General features: G+C 35.3%; 1 protein-coding gene across 2 annotated transcripts in view; it reads right to left on the bottom strand.

The window, feature by feature from the left end:
- The window catches only part of GTF3C3 (general transcription factor IIIC subunit 3), a 44,480-nt gene that overhangs the window by 2,443 nt on the left and 27,124 nt on the right, over positions 1–14,913 (bottom strand). For both annotated transcript variants that reach the window (XM_028124949.2, XM_088021611.1), the window contains 8 exons: positions 14,549–14,720; positions 12,376–12,578; positions 11,909–12,010; positions 10,513–10,648; positions 8,177–8,414; positions 7,387–7,577; positions 5,276–5,400; positions 1,996–2,148 (listed from right to left, as the gene is read on the bottom strand). In XM_028124949.2, coding sequence (XP_027980750.1) covers positions 1,996–2,148; positions 5,276–5,400; positions 7,387–7,577; positions 8,177–8,414; positions 10,513–10,648; positions 11,909–12,010; positions 12,376–12,578; positions 14,549–14,720 — 1,320 coding nt within the window. The remainder of the gene's footprint in view (positions 1–1,995; positions 2,149–5,275; positions 5,401–7,386; positions 7,578–8,176; positions 8,415–10,512; positions 10,649–11,908; positions 12,011–12,375; positions 12,579–14,548; positions 14,721–14,913) is intronic.

The following is a 14,913-nucleotide window of genomic DNA, read 5'->3' as shown; positions in this document are numbered from 1 at the left end:
CTAACATTGAACAAGAGTAATACAAAACAGTTGTGAGGGCATATAAGAATTATGAGTGCAACTTAAAAAAATTAACAATGAAAACAATATTTTTCTCCAGAAATTTAAAATAAGAATGAGACTTTATTTTTTAATTTTTTATTATATTATGTTAGTCACCATACAGTGCTCCTTGCAATACATGCCCTCCTTAATAACCATCACCGGGCTAGCCCATCCCCCCACCCCCCTCCCCTCTGAAACACTCAGTTTGTTTCCTGGAGTCCATAGTCTCTCATGGTTCATCTCCCCCTCTGATTTCCCCTTCATTTATCCCTTTCTTCTCCTAATTGCCAGGAATGGCCAGCATCCCCACGGCATTCCAGCGGCAGAGTGGTCACGCAGGCCTCAGCATTCCAAAGGCCTACACCCTTCTCCAAAACCTTCCCTCGCCTCCAGCAGGCTCTGTTACATTTTAGCAAGCCAGGTATTATGGCTGATTTCACGCTTTACATTAACCCCAACACCTAATGTCCTCCATGCTCTTCCTTATGTTCCACAGATAAGTGAAACCATATGATAATTGACTTTCTCTGCTGGACTTATTTCACTTAGCATAATCCCCTCCAGTTCCATCCATGTTGATGTAAATGGTGGGTATCCATCCTTTCTGATGGCTGAGTAATATTCCATTGTATATATGGATCACATCTGCTTTATCCATTCATCTGTTGAAGGGCATCTCGGCTCCTTCCAGTTTGGCTATTGTGGACATTACTGCTATGAACATTGGGGTGCATATGGACCTTCTTTTCACTACATCTGTGTCTTTGGGGTAAATACCCAGGAGTGCAATTGCTGGGTCATAGGGTAGCTCTATTTTTAACTTTTTGAGGAATCTCCATACTATTTTCCAAAGTGGCTGCACCAACTTACATTCCCACCAACAGTGTAAGAGGGTTCCCCTTTCTCCACATTGTCTCCAACATTTGTTGTTTCCTACCTTGTTAATTTTTGCCATTCTAACTGGTGTAAGGTGGTATCTCAATGTGGTTTTGATTTGAATTTCCCTGATGGCTAATGATGTTGAACATTTTTTCATGTGTCTGTTAGCCAAGAATGAGACTTTAAACATAGATTATCATAGTACTAGCAACACTTTACCCTGTATTACATTATCTTAAACAAAACTACATTTATACTGGTCTTTCATCTTTTTAAAGAAATACGTTCATTACACTTGAACTTGAAAATGAACAATGGCTACATTACTCAATACTCAGGCTTTGTGTCTACCAGCTCATCCCTGTAAACCAGGGGGGCTACCTTAAGGTAACTGAAATATTCATAACCGGGCGCCTGGGTGGCTCAGTCGGTTAAGCGACTGCCTTCGGCTCAGGCCATGATCCTGGAGTCCCGGGATCAAGTCCCGCATCAGGCTCTCTGCTCAGCAAGGAGCCTGCTTCTCCCTCTAACCCTCCCCCCTCTCATGTACTCTCTCTCTCTCATTCTCACTCTCTCAAAATAAATAAATCTTTAAAAAAAAAAAAAAGAAAGAGATGGTCATAACCATAAGTTGTGTATGTCCACATGGTTGCTGATCAGGTCACAAGGCCAGAATGACAAAGATCTACTTGTTGCTGAACACAATTACATAAATGCATTCAATAAAGAAAAAATACATTCTAATACATAATTTATTTCACTGTCTGGGCTACAACATGAGCTAACTGCACTTATCTATAGATGAAATGAAGTGACTCATCAGTTTTTAAAGTGAATCATACAGGGACGCCTGGGTGGCTCAGTTGGTTAAGCACTGACTCTTGATTTTGGCCCAGGTCATTGATCCCAGGGTCATGAGATCAAGCTTCACATCAGACTCCGTGCTCAGCATGAAGTCTGCTTGAGATTCTCTCCCTCCCTCTCCCTTTGTCCCTATCCCTGCTCGCGAGCTCTCTCTAATAAATAAATAAAATCTTTTTTTAAAAAAAGAAAAAGTAAATCATACAATACCTCTACCACAAGTGGAGGGAGTTCCAGGGCCTTCTGATAATAGTGGATTGCAAGATGAATCAGCCCCAGTTGGTGAAGGCCACGGCCCAAATTGTAGAATGACTCCTGGCAAGGTCCACGTATACTGAGGTATCGATTAAGAAAGGAAAATCCCTACCAAAAAGATAAACAATTCAGTATTATAATCATTTGACAAGTATGTATTTGAACCAATATATGTGCCAGGTATATCCTGTACAGAATACAATTTAAAAAAGAGACAGTCCCATCCTAAAAGAACATGTGTCTGTAGTGTAGTGCCATATCACAGCGTAGTCAAGAGCTCTTCTGAAGATATAAAAGATTTTTTTTAAGCTAAGGACAAAAATATTCACAGAAAACAAAGCCAAATGTCACAACTGTCAAAGATCCATAATCTGTAAGAACACAGGATTTTTTTTTTGAAGGTTCCAAGTTGGCTTTTGTGACGTTAGAGTCCAATAAACTTTTTGATTCAAGATGTCTAAAACCTTGAGCAAAATATAAAATCTGAGCCCTTACAATAATTTTAGAAAGGTTTCTTCTCAGGGAGAAGATGCTTTCTGGGTAAATGGTTATCTCTCAGGACCTTAATACCTTCTTAACCCAAAAAACTTTTTTTTTTCCCCGAAAGGTTCTGACTCAAAGACTTTATGGAAAAACTGGTTATTTCAGAGCACAGCTATAATAATGCAGGCTCCATGTGTGTCACGGTGTCCAAAAGCAACTTGCTTCTTTACCTCCTCCTGTATCAATTTCCCCCTTTAATGCAGCTTCAAGTTACCAGCCACAGAAAGTTACATACTGCAGAGATGCAAGTGTCCTATGTTAAGTAATTAAATAAATATATTATCTGTGAATAGAGAATATAAAATGCAACTATTCCCTGGGTGATCTGCTTTCTAATAAATGGTCACAAATTTTTCTTCATAAATAAATAAATAATAAAAATTAATGAATTCTTTAGAATTAAAGCATTTTAGGGATAAAAATAATTATGTTCACTAAACAAATCATATTTTCTGCATAATAAAAGAACCTACATAGGAATATGACCTCTATTCCACTGAAAATTATGGTTCTCTGTTAAGTAAAGCAGACAAACTATCAGTCTCAGAGAAATACCAAATTTTAAAATGACAAAGTGCAAAAATCTGAGGAAGAATAGTAAGTAAACCCAGATGAACTATTGCAATCCAAAGAAACTTGCAAGTCACTTTATCTCTTAGGTACTACGAATCATCAAATATAAAAACTACAAAAATATCACAAAAAATTTTTAATGAAATAGAAACAAGAATTCTTTTTACATTAAGTATGTTACATTTCAAACATTTTTATCACATTATTCACTAAAGGGCCCAAGTATACACTGCCTATAAGATACTAAATACAGATAGAAGAAATCATAAAGGATTTTACTTTCATGATATAATATAAAGGTAGGAAAGACAATAAAACATATGAAACTAGTTTGCTTTTAAGTAATCCAAAGGGAAACAAACTGGTCATGTAGTATGAAGAAACAGATTCATGAGAAATTAAAACAATTTAAGAATCATGGTATTTATAATAAAACTTGTTTTTAGAAACTTTAATGGAAAATGTTTCACACACACAAAAGTACAGAGATTAGGACAACAAACTTCCATATACTCATCTCCTGCTGTTTGATCTCTATCTCAACCAATTAAAATCTGCTGTTTACTCTAAAAGTGATTTGAAATTTAGCTTCTAAATTACTTTGAAGTATATAAATTTTTTCCTTACCAGGCCAAAAAACTACGTATTTTAACTATTTAATAATGAGTCAGTCCATAAAAATTTCCTGTCAGTATTTACCAGAATGTAAGTTTCATGAAGGCAAGGAATTCTGCCTGTATACTCCGTGCTATATGCCCAGTTCCCAGCATAGTGCGTGTTCATTACGTATTTGTTTAATTTATAATAAGCAATCTTATATTACTTAATATAGCAAAAGTATCCATTAAGAGAGGAAAAAAAGCACAGAGCAAGAAGTAGATAAATTTCACAAATAAATACCCAAGAAAAGGAAAATTTGGTTTTTTTTTTACTTTTTATTATGAAAATTTTCAAATATACAAAAGTAAAGAGAACATTATAATGAACCCCAATACCCAGCTTTAACAATTATCATCATTTGAATTTAGGCTTTCTTTTAACCATTTTACTTTAAAAAACAAAACAAAAAATCTTTTACTCAATCCTCCTACTCCATTCAAGCCAACATTTTCTTTCCTTCCATAACTACTTAAAAAAACATGTCTTTAAAATGCATCAAATCAAACATATCAACATAAAAACAACACAAAAGTTTTAAAGATACAGCGGTGAACAAAAGAGACTCCCTGATCTCTTGGAATTTATACTTTTTTTTTTTTTGAGAGAGAGAGAGAACGTGCACTTCGTCATGGGGGTGGGGCCGGGAAGGGCAGAGGGAGAGAGAGAAACCTAAGCAGGCTCTAGTCCACTTGTCCAAGATCATGACCTGAGCTGAAATCAAGAGTCAGATGCTAAACTAACTGAGCCACACAGGAATCCCCGGAGTTTATATTCATATTAGAGAACACAAGCTATATAAAAAAGTAAACAAGAAAATAAAAATGCTAATTTCAAATTGCTGTAAGAACCAAGAAAGCTTTGGGGCGTCTGGGTGGCTCAGTCATTAAGCATCTACCTTTGGCTCGGGTCATAGTCCCAGGGTCCTGGGATCAAGCCCCACATCGGGCTCCCTGCTCAGTGGGGAGCCTGCTTCTCCTTCTCCCACTCCCCCTACTTGTGCTCTCTCTCTCTCGCTGTGTCTCTGTCAAATAAATAAATAAAATCTTTAAAAAAGTAAAACCAAATTGCTCTCTTTAAAAGAGCAATTTGTTGGTGATGATATAAGGAAACAGTCACATAGTCACATATTCATACATTATTGTATGTATGTATATATATATTTTTAATGGATTTACAATAAATCAATCTTCAGGACCTAGAAGGCTGGAGGCCTCAAGGGCTCTAGAGTATAAGGATGCCTCCAGATTCTGCTGTGTCCCCTTTCTACATGGCTGCACAAGCCTTAGCCAGGAACACCACTAGATGTTGAGTCCCTGAGTGCTGAACACAGGATAGGTGCTGGGAACTCTCACCATGTATACTAAGCAGGTATTACTTTTGAAGCAGGACAATAAAAGCATTAAGTATATTCATTTTAAAAGAACATAAAACTAAGTAATGAGAAATCCAAATGAATTACCTGCACAGTAAGAGCATGTCTCCTTAATACATACTTCTGAGATGCCATGTGAATAAACGTTAGGCCTATACAGAGGCTATAGAGAGGTTCATGGGGATGGGTGCGAAAGGCTTGCACATATTGTCCTGAAAAAAGAACAGTGATGTCAGATGGTGTGACATAAGCATGGTTCCTTATTTCTTCAAATATATTTTATGGCTAAGCAGTACTGATTTTTAACATATGGAAGGTGTGCTTTCTAAAATATCAACCAGATACACATTAATTTGAATTTTAAATCAATGTATAAAATATAGCAAAATTAGGAGGATTTACCTATAAATGTATCCTGACTACAAAGATTAAATATGAGCAACTAAAAGTAACTTTCTTTTAGGCACAGCTAGACACTTCTATGTAGAATAATATTTCTAAAACAATTTATCAATTGTGATCATAAATCTATTTTATGATCTTAAATCTATTTTAAAAGAAACAAGGGAATGTGTCTTTTGGCAAATTCTTTTGTAAAATTAATTGATCTGTCTTATAAATTCAAATACGATGGATCATGGAGGTGAGAAAAAGAAAAATAGTTTTGTTTTTTAGATTATGGGTGTTGTTTCCCAAGTGTAGCACTATTTTGTTTTTCCTGAGAAAAAGATGTGTTCCTTGTTTCCATGTATTCTATATATGCAATTATTTCATGTCAAACAAAAGCTTAACCATATGAGATAGGGGAATTTAAAAAAATTTTTAAGTAAATTTTTCTTATAAAGGGATGATCTATAATTTATCATATATAGATAAAAGCTTCCATTCTTTCCAGCTTCTATATCAGAAGAAACTGCACCACAGAATCTCTTTAGCAGCACAGATGGTAGACTGCCATTTGGACTTTCTATTTTTACCTCTATAAAAGGTCCTAAATTTAAGACAATATAAATCTCTATTTTATATTTCTTAATATTAAACAATTCCAAAAAGCACACACAGTGGAGGACAGTTTCAACATCTGATGTTCAAGGTTACTGGCTGAACAATTATAAAAATACCAGCCATACATGAAGAAACACTGAAAGTATTTAAATAGCCAACATCCCAGTTTATCCAGAAGTGAACCTGGCAACACTAGCTTTTAGGCACCAAGAAACGCATGCTCATTTTAAGTTTAAACATTTAGCCAGATATTTTTCTATGTGTTTGCTTCTGATTCATTATACAGAAAATTTCAAGTGATTAATTTTCCCTGAGTTTAATTAGAATTAGCAAGCACCATGTAAATCAATCTTGACATAAAGACCTGTCTCCTAGAGGAACAAACTATCAGCAAATCTTAAATCCTTTTTTTGTACAACAAATTAAAATCAGGCGGCAAAGCATCCACAATTAATGAAAATTATTTTAAAAGCAAGCCAGGGCGCCTGGGCACCTCGGTTGGTTAAGCTTCTGGTTCTTGATTTTGGCTCAGGTCATGATCTCAGGGCTGTGAGATAGAGCCCTGTGTTGGGCTCCATGCTGGGTGTGGAGCCTGCTTAAGATTCTCTCTTGCTTTCTCTCTGCCCCTCCCCCGGCTCATGCATGCTCCCTCTCTCAAAGAGAGTCGGGGGCCATGGCTCAGTCGGTTAAGTATCTGCCTTCGACCCTGATCAAGCCCCGCATAGGGTTCCCTGCTCAGCAGGGAGCCTGTCTCTCCCTCTCCCTCTGCCGGCTGCTCCCCGCTTGTGTGCTCTCTCTAATAAATAAAAATCTTCAAAATTAAAAAAAAAAAATCAAGCCTAAGCAGGGAGAATTGTGGACTTTTAAAATGAATTATAACTTACTCCAGACTTTTGAAACCAAAGCTTCATAAGGAAAATATTAATTATCGTTGTTGCTAATAGCTACTTATTACATGTGCCAAACATTTTAAAAAATACTTTATATTAACTCGTTTAATTTTCACAATAATTTATAAGGTAGGTCCAATTATTACCTCCATTTCAGAGATAAAGAAACTGAGGCAGGGAGAGGTAGAATACCTTGTCATGAGGATATTTAAGCTATTTAAACACAGGTAGTTCCGCTCCAGAGGCCTAGCTGTTAACCACCACTCCATCCACACCTGACAAAGTCATGTCCAGGACACTTACCAAGTGCATGCTTAAAACTACCAGATACAAATGCATTGTGTCCATTTAAGACACACAGGGCATGATTATCTGGGTTTTTCAGCATTAGGCGAAGACAGAAGCGATGATGTCGTACTTCTTGGGAGTGCATGGTAACCTGATTGAAAATGTTCCAGAGCTGAGGTTTATTGACATTTTCCATTACCATTACCCTAAAATTGCAGAAAGAGGGTGAGGATAAAAAATCATGTAAAAAGAAAAACTTCTGATTTCTAAGAATGAAATCCTTCAGTGCAGCAACATCTTCCAAGAAAAAGCAGATTGTCCCAGGGTATTTAAGCAGAAATATTTACACAAAGATTTTTCCCAGAAAATGCTTGCTTAAGTTAGTATTTCTATATCTTGCTTGTTCTTCTCAACAAACTTTTAAACAATAAAAAATCAAATAGTTTAAATTTCACCGTTTCTCCCCAACCCTACAGCTGCAGTACAATGAACAGTGAATAATAGCTAATAATAATGTGTGCCAGACATTGTTAAAAGGCCTTATATATAATAATTCACTTAACTCTCACAATAATCCTACCAGGTGGTAGTATGATGATATCCATTTTATAAATGGGAAGATTAAGGCACAAAAGGTTGAATATATGAGAGGGGATGCCACTGAGAATCACCAATGAACTGAATTAACGAGTAAGCAACAAGAGAGTTAAAACAAAAACTTATTAATTCTTGAGCATAAGAGACTAAGTCAAAGTGAATACACATACTCTTTCAAAGACTCTAAAATAAGCTATTAGAAAATTACCTGATATAGTTGTATGCCTTTCTGAAATTTTTGTCCAGTATTGCAGCAGAAAGACCAAAGTATTCTAGTTCTTTCCGTTTTTGCTTGTCATCATAAAATGAATAATATTCCAATGAAGAATCCACAAGTAACTCAGCCTCCTGAAATCGGGATAGGTCACACAAGCAGTATATGGCCTTCAACAGAAGGTTCCACCAGTCATCTTTTGTCAAGACACTCGTGAGTACAGCAAATATTGCTAAAATGATGCCAGTGACAATCAGTTAGGACACTATATTTTCAGAAATAGCAGTATTAGAAAAATTCATATGATCAATTTTAAGGTTAAATTTAATAATCACAATCCTATGGGCCTGAATTCTTGCCAACACTCTTCTGACAATATGACAAGTGGATAGTTGCTTATTTACACTACTTCAACACCACCCTTTCTGCTCTGCCTAACAATCTGCAATCCCAGGTAATTCTTACTTTGGATTTGTCCTCTACAAAGTCCAGCTACCTCATTTGTATCTCTCAGTGCTAGCTAGGATATATGGTCCTCTAGGGCAGAACAAGTGTGTGTTCCATAACTGAGGTCAGATACAGGATTCTACCCATACAAAGCATTCAAATGTTTAACAAAGGACTTGAAATTCATACTTTGAGATTCAGATTGTTCTTGATCTTTTTATAATCTTAATTTTCTTTCCTCTGCCTCAATATTTCCTTCCTTAAAAATCTTGCCTTATTTGTCTGTAAGAAGCCCCCTTTTTATAAATTTATAATTCTTGAGAAATATCGAAAGCCACAAAAATTTTTAGTCTTTGACCCAGAATTCTGAGACTCTATCCTACACAAGTAGTCAAAAATATGGATATAGGGGTGCCTGGGTGGCTCAGTTGGTTAGGCAGGCGTCTGCCTTCGGCTCAGGTCATGATCCCAGTGTCCTAGGATCGGGTCCCGCGTCGGGCTCCTTACTCGACAGGGAGCCTGCTGCTCCCTCTCCCTGCCTACCTGTCTGCCTACTTGTGATCTCTCGCTCTCTGTCAAATAAACAAAATCTTAAAAAAAATATATATATGGATATATAAGCATGAAGATGCTCACTATAGTATTATCTATAAGAGAAAATTATCAGAAGCAACCATATATCAAAAAATAAGGGAATAATTAAAGTATGGAACTGCTATCCAATGGAATATTACACATTCCTTAATGATAACAGCTATGAAGTGAAGAGAGCAACATGAGAAAACATCTGTGAGAAAATGCTGAGTGAAAAAATCAGAATATAAACATGCATGTAACATAAAGAGGCCCTATATCCTATCCTGGTACACACCAGTGTAATGTGATCCCCACCATGGGGAAATGAACTAACAAAAAAAACCTTATGAGCCTAAGAAAAACCAACAATGGACCTGAAATGAGAAAATAGTGAAAGAAAAAAACCAGGTAGGGTCACATATACAGAAAAATATAACTTAAGGAAATACAGTCCTAAACACATGAAGCAGAGTCTACCTTTGGATGGGCCCAGAATTCATGGACTGTTGAAATGGCAGGGCTCTGAGGCATTTATGGCTAGATTATGAGCAGCTGACCCTCATTCCTCTCCTGACTCTGCTCCCCTGCAAAACTTTGCTTAATGTTAGGTCCTTAAAATGTGCTTATAGAGATTCAGCTCTTCTGAATTCTAAAAACTTATGCCAGGCATACTGCCATGCCTGTAACAATTATTTAATAAATGTCTACTGAATTAATTAACAATGAAATAATTTTCTGCCAGACTGATACCTCTAGTTTAGACTCTTTTCATGTTTTCTGAGTAATAATGTCACCCAAACTTACTTGATGCATTACCAGCTAAAAATAGACGCCTTTTAAAATCATATTACCTGAGACTGGGTCAAAGCAATTTAGTTTCAGAGTTTCTATGACTATTGCTACATTTGCTATGACTATTGCTACATTCAAAAATGAATTTAACAGAGAATGAAACATGTCATTGAAGTCACTGGACAAATATAGTAATTTATATTGCCATCTAATCTTCACAAATTTCTTAATATAAGGTATATTTTCTTTTTTAAAAAAAGTCGAAAGTTCTGTTTAGTTTTTTCACAGAAAGATCCAAGCAGATGTTTTCCTTTTAATTTTTTAAAAGTTAATTTATATAACCTTCCTTTCTTTTTTAACATCAAATGAGTTTATTATACTTAAGGGATCTGGATTAGAAAATTTCATTTTATTTGAAAAGGGTATATTTTCAATTAGGTTACTATCAGGTGATACTTCATGAATTTTTTTTAACTCAGCCAAATTTTATGTAATAAAGCAAATGAAAGAATTACCTTTTGCATCACAATTTGCTGTCTCTTGGTCACTATTGTCTGATATTTTGTCTCTTGACACTTTAATAAGGTAGAGATGCCTCTCTCCAGATTTGGAACTAGATATCAAACAAACTTGGGCTCTATTCATTGCTACCTGAATTAAAGATAAAAATTTGAGATTTTTTAGTCATATAATTTCTTTTTAATATTTTATTTCTAAGTAATCTCTACACCTAACGCAGGGCTCAAACTCACAACCCCGAGATCGAGTTGCAAACTCTACCAACTAAGCCAGCCAGGCGCTCCAGTCATATAACTTTTTAAAGAAAATCTATGGGGGGGGTGGGGGCAGTGTGACTGGGTGGCTCAGCAGGTTAAGCCTCTGACTTCTGCTCAGGTCATGATCTTAGAGTCCTGGGATTGAGTCCCAGGACATTAAGCGCTGTGCTCAGCGTGGAGTCGGCTTGTCCCTCTCCCTCTGCTCACACACTCACTCTCTCTGAAACAAATAAAATCTTAAAAAAAAAGAAAAAGAAAATCTCTGGGATGGAAGTATTGCAGGTGTGCCTGAACTCTTAGTAGGAAAAAAAAAAAAAAAGGCCAAAGCATTGTGTATTTAAACACCTAAAAGAGAATGAATACACTGATTTTTTTCTTACCAGAGGAATTTAGATCACACCTTAGTAAGGAAAAAGAAGTTACATAAATTAACTTACACACACACACACACACACACACACACAAACTACTTACAGTCTAGTGTAAAAACGCGAGATTCAGAAATGATGTCACATGTGGAAAACATTTTTGCAAAACGAACAATTTTGGCATATGGTAGTGTCCAGAAGGCCAATACTTGATTATGTTATGGTTCTTGCTTTTCTAGATATGTACTCGCAAAGATTTTGTTGAACTTACTCTACAGTCAAGTTTATACTTTCATGTAGAACTTTAAATTACAGTCGACCCTTGAACAACATAGGTTTGAATTGCAGATTCACTTATACACGAATTTTTTATGGTACAGTACTGTAAATGTATTTTCTCTTCCTTCTAATTTTCTTAACATTTTTTTTCTCCAGCAAGGAGAATACAGTATATAATACATACAACATACAAAATACATGTTAATCAACTGTTCATGTTATCAGTAAGACTTCCATTCAACAGTAGGCTATCAGTAGTTAAGTTTTTAGAAGTCAAAAGTTATACATGGATTTCCAACTGCGTTAGGGTTGGTGCCCCTAATTACCATGTTGTTCAAAGGTCAACTGTACATACCATTAACTTCTAAGTCTTCTGTCTGTACCTGACTTTCATTTTTACAACTTTAATAGCTATAATCTATGTTTAAATCAAATTCTAAACATTTAAGAAGTCAACAATGCTAATATACAGAAAGACCAATACCCACCTTTAAAAGCATGGCTAACATGGTAAGTAAGGTGTCCACATAACCACACATTTTGCCTTGAGAAAACAGCAGAGTAGAACGATGAAGCAGTAACTTCAGTTCCTAAATAAATGAGCACATGATAATGAATGTGACAAGATTCCTTTCTGCAAGGTGTTTCGTTTGCACAGAAAAGTTTTATTTTAGAAATGAAACCTTAAGAACATTTGCTTTATGGAATTTCACAACTTAAGATCCAATATTTTAGATACTGTAATTTATAATGTCTAACAAGAGGCTGAAACTTAAGATTCAAAATTTTTTCAAAATTTTCAAAATTTTCAAAAGATTCAAAACTTTTCAAAAATGCTGAATTTAATACACTAAAATAAACTTTTTAGATATATGTTATAGACATCCTTAATGGAGAAAAATGTTCAAAAATACAATCTACCAAGAAAAACTTCCAGTTATGTGACAGAGTCTACCTGCTGTGCAGCATTTGCATCTTGTGCTAAAGTATCCGGATCATACATTGGTTCCAGAGCTTCCAGAGCTTTCTCAGGACGGCCCAGCTGCTGCTGAAGGGTGGAAAGTGAAATTCTTGCATCCAAATGAAGAGGGGCCAGATCAACCACTTTGCCATAGCTTTCCGCAGCACGTTCCATATAGCCTAAGGCCTTTAAACATTCTAAGATGATGTTAAAATAAAGCATAAATATGATCTACAGATTTGTAAGCTTGCCAAGATTATTTTTCCATTTTAAAGAAACATTACAGCAATATAAAAAGAATTATAACAAAAATGAAATGCATATTTCTAGTACTTTAAAACAACTAACCCTTCTAGTCTCCATCTATTGACTGATCAATCTATCGATTTCTCTAACTAAATCCAAATAGCTACAAGGATATAAACAACATATACATACACTTTGGGGTTCTGCTTTATTCACTTAGCATTAAGCTTTCAACAATTCCCACATCTTCCTTACCATTTTGAATGGTTATAACATTCAACTGATTATTTATTTCACCATACTATGACTGATATTTAGGTTATTTCCAAATTTTTACTCTAATAAATAACACAGTAGTAAACATTTTCATGTATATAAGCCATAGTTTAAAAACTGGCAAACCAATTTAGCCCACAGACGTGTTTTTTAAGCCACAGTGCTGTTAAAAACAATACACGGTCCACATTTTTTAAAATTAGGATTTTTATGAACTCCCAAGTTACTGGATTCTTTTGAAAAATGTGGATCTGAGAAACAGCAGCAGCATCCTTTAGAGAGGATTCTCCAGGTTTTCCCCCTACCCTTGAAATTCTTCACTTGCCCAATTCACTCATTTTGCTACTTGCCAGGCTCCTAGGTTTTGTGATCCCCAATATGAACTACCTCCCCTCATCTCACTCAATTATTTCCTCAGGATAAGTTCTCAGAAGGGGGATTATTGGGCTCTATTGCTCAAATTTTATGTCAATTAATCATTAAGTCCCATCAGTTGAACTCTCCACTGTAATAGTGACAACAGTAATCTAGGATTTTTTCATCTCATTCCTTTTTCACTGCAATTCCCTCCTAAAATGGTACTTTTGCCTCCAATTGCTTTCTTAAATCTCAAATTTCTCAACTCTCTGCTGAGTATCATCTTTAGGTTAAACTTTGATAACAGGCAATAAAAACTCCAACTCCCTGCTTATGTCTTTAAAATTCAAATACCATAAATAATGTAAGTTTTTATGATGGTATCACATTTGTATTCATGTTCAGTCATCCAAACAGTAAAGAGTTATCATTAAATGTTTTTTTGCAATTTTGTATCTGTGATATGTCGCAAAATAACCCAAATTGTCAATCAATGCTTCTCTAGTTATAGAGTACTTTCAACCATTATGTAATATTTCAAGAACTATTAGAACTATTCTGCCATCATGCAGTATTTTAGACAAAGACTATTCAAATTTTAATGCATCTTTTATGTGGATTCAATACGAAATCCTACTAGAATATTTTTTGGCTTTCACACATTTAAGAAACTTAGTTATTTTTCTTAAGCTATTTTTCTACTGTATTTCAGATTATTATAAATTTAGATACAATAAAATGAAATGATACACAAAACCCGATCTTGAGCATATCTGCAGCTCAAAGAACACTGAAAATACATTAACTTTTTTTCTCAAAATAACATATTTAATATAAATTCATTAAAACTCTTTAAAATTAGACTGCACCCCAAGTCTGACAATCTATTACTAGAAATCAGAGCCTATGGTTAAGACAGGTAAAAGACATATACAAGGTATTTTTAACAAGGACATGTTAGTCTTACTTCATTCTGGTACCATTAAATGAATCATTCTTCCAAAGCATTAGTGTGGGGGAAATCATGTAGTGGCATACCAAAACAATTTAAAATACTGACGTCCGTGGGATTATTGAATCACTATGTTGTACATCTGAAACTAACGTAACTTGTCAACTATACTCAAAAAACAAGCAAACAAAAAAACCTGATTTTCAAAAACTGCCCTGAAACCAGAAACTTTCACTTTCACCAAGACATTAATATTTTAAAATAATTATTACCATCTTCAAAGTAAGTTCTTGCCTGCTTATATGATTAAAACTTCTCCCTCCCATAAAAAATTACCTGCATGCCGAAGCCAAACTACTGCAAGGTTGTATCTTTCAGAGCAGACTAGTGCACTAAGGAGGGGAAGTGCAGAATTATATTCACCAACATCCAGAAAAGCTTCAGCAACATCTAGATAGAGGTCTCCCATATCTTCAGGATTCTGTTCCACTAGTGTTGTCAAAAGAGGCTAGACCCCAAAAATAAAAGGCTGAAGTCACATGTTCACTACAAATATGCATATCTATGTATATTTCTCTTTTAACATATCTATCAGTTATCTGAGGCAAGCCTAAAAGGAGCAAGGTTTAATGAAAACAGCTTTAAATAATCATTTTTCTATTCATTTCTGTATCTCTAATAAAAAGAACTCATACTGCCAT

This window comes from Eumetopias jubatus, unplaced genomic scaffold, assembly GCF_037043125.1.
Source record: "Eumetopias jubatus isolate StellerSeaLion01/CBP00866 unplaced genomic scaffold, mEumJub1_p1.0 scaffold_3, whole genome shotgun sequence".
Taxonomy (NCBI): domain Eukaryota; kingdom Metazoa; phylum Chordata; class Mammalia; order Carnivora; family Otariidae; genus Eumetopias; species Eumetopias jubatus.
This window is presented reverse-complemented; position numbering and strand designations above follow the sequence as displayed.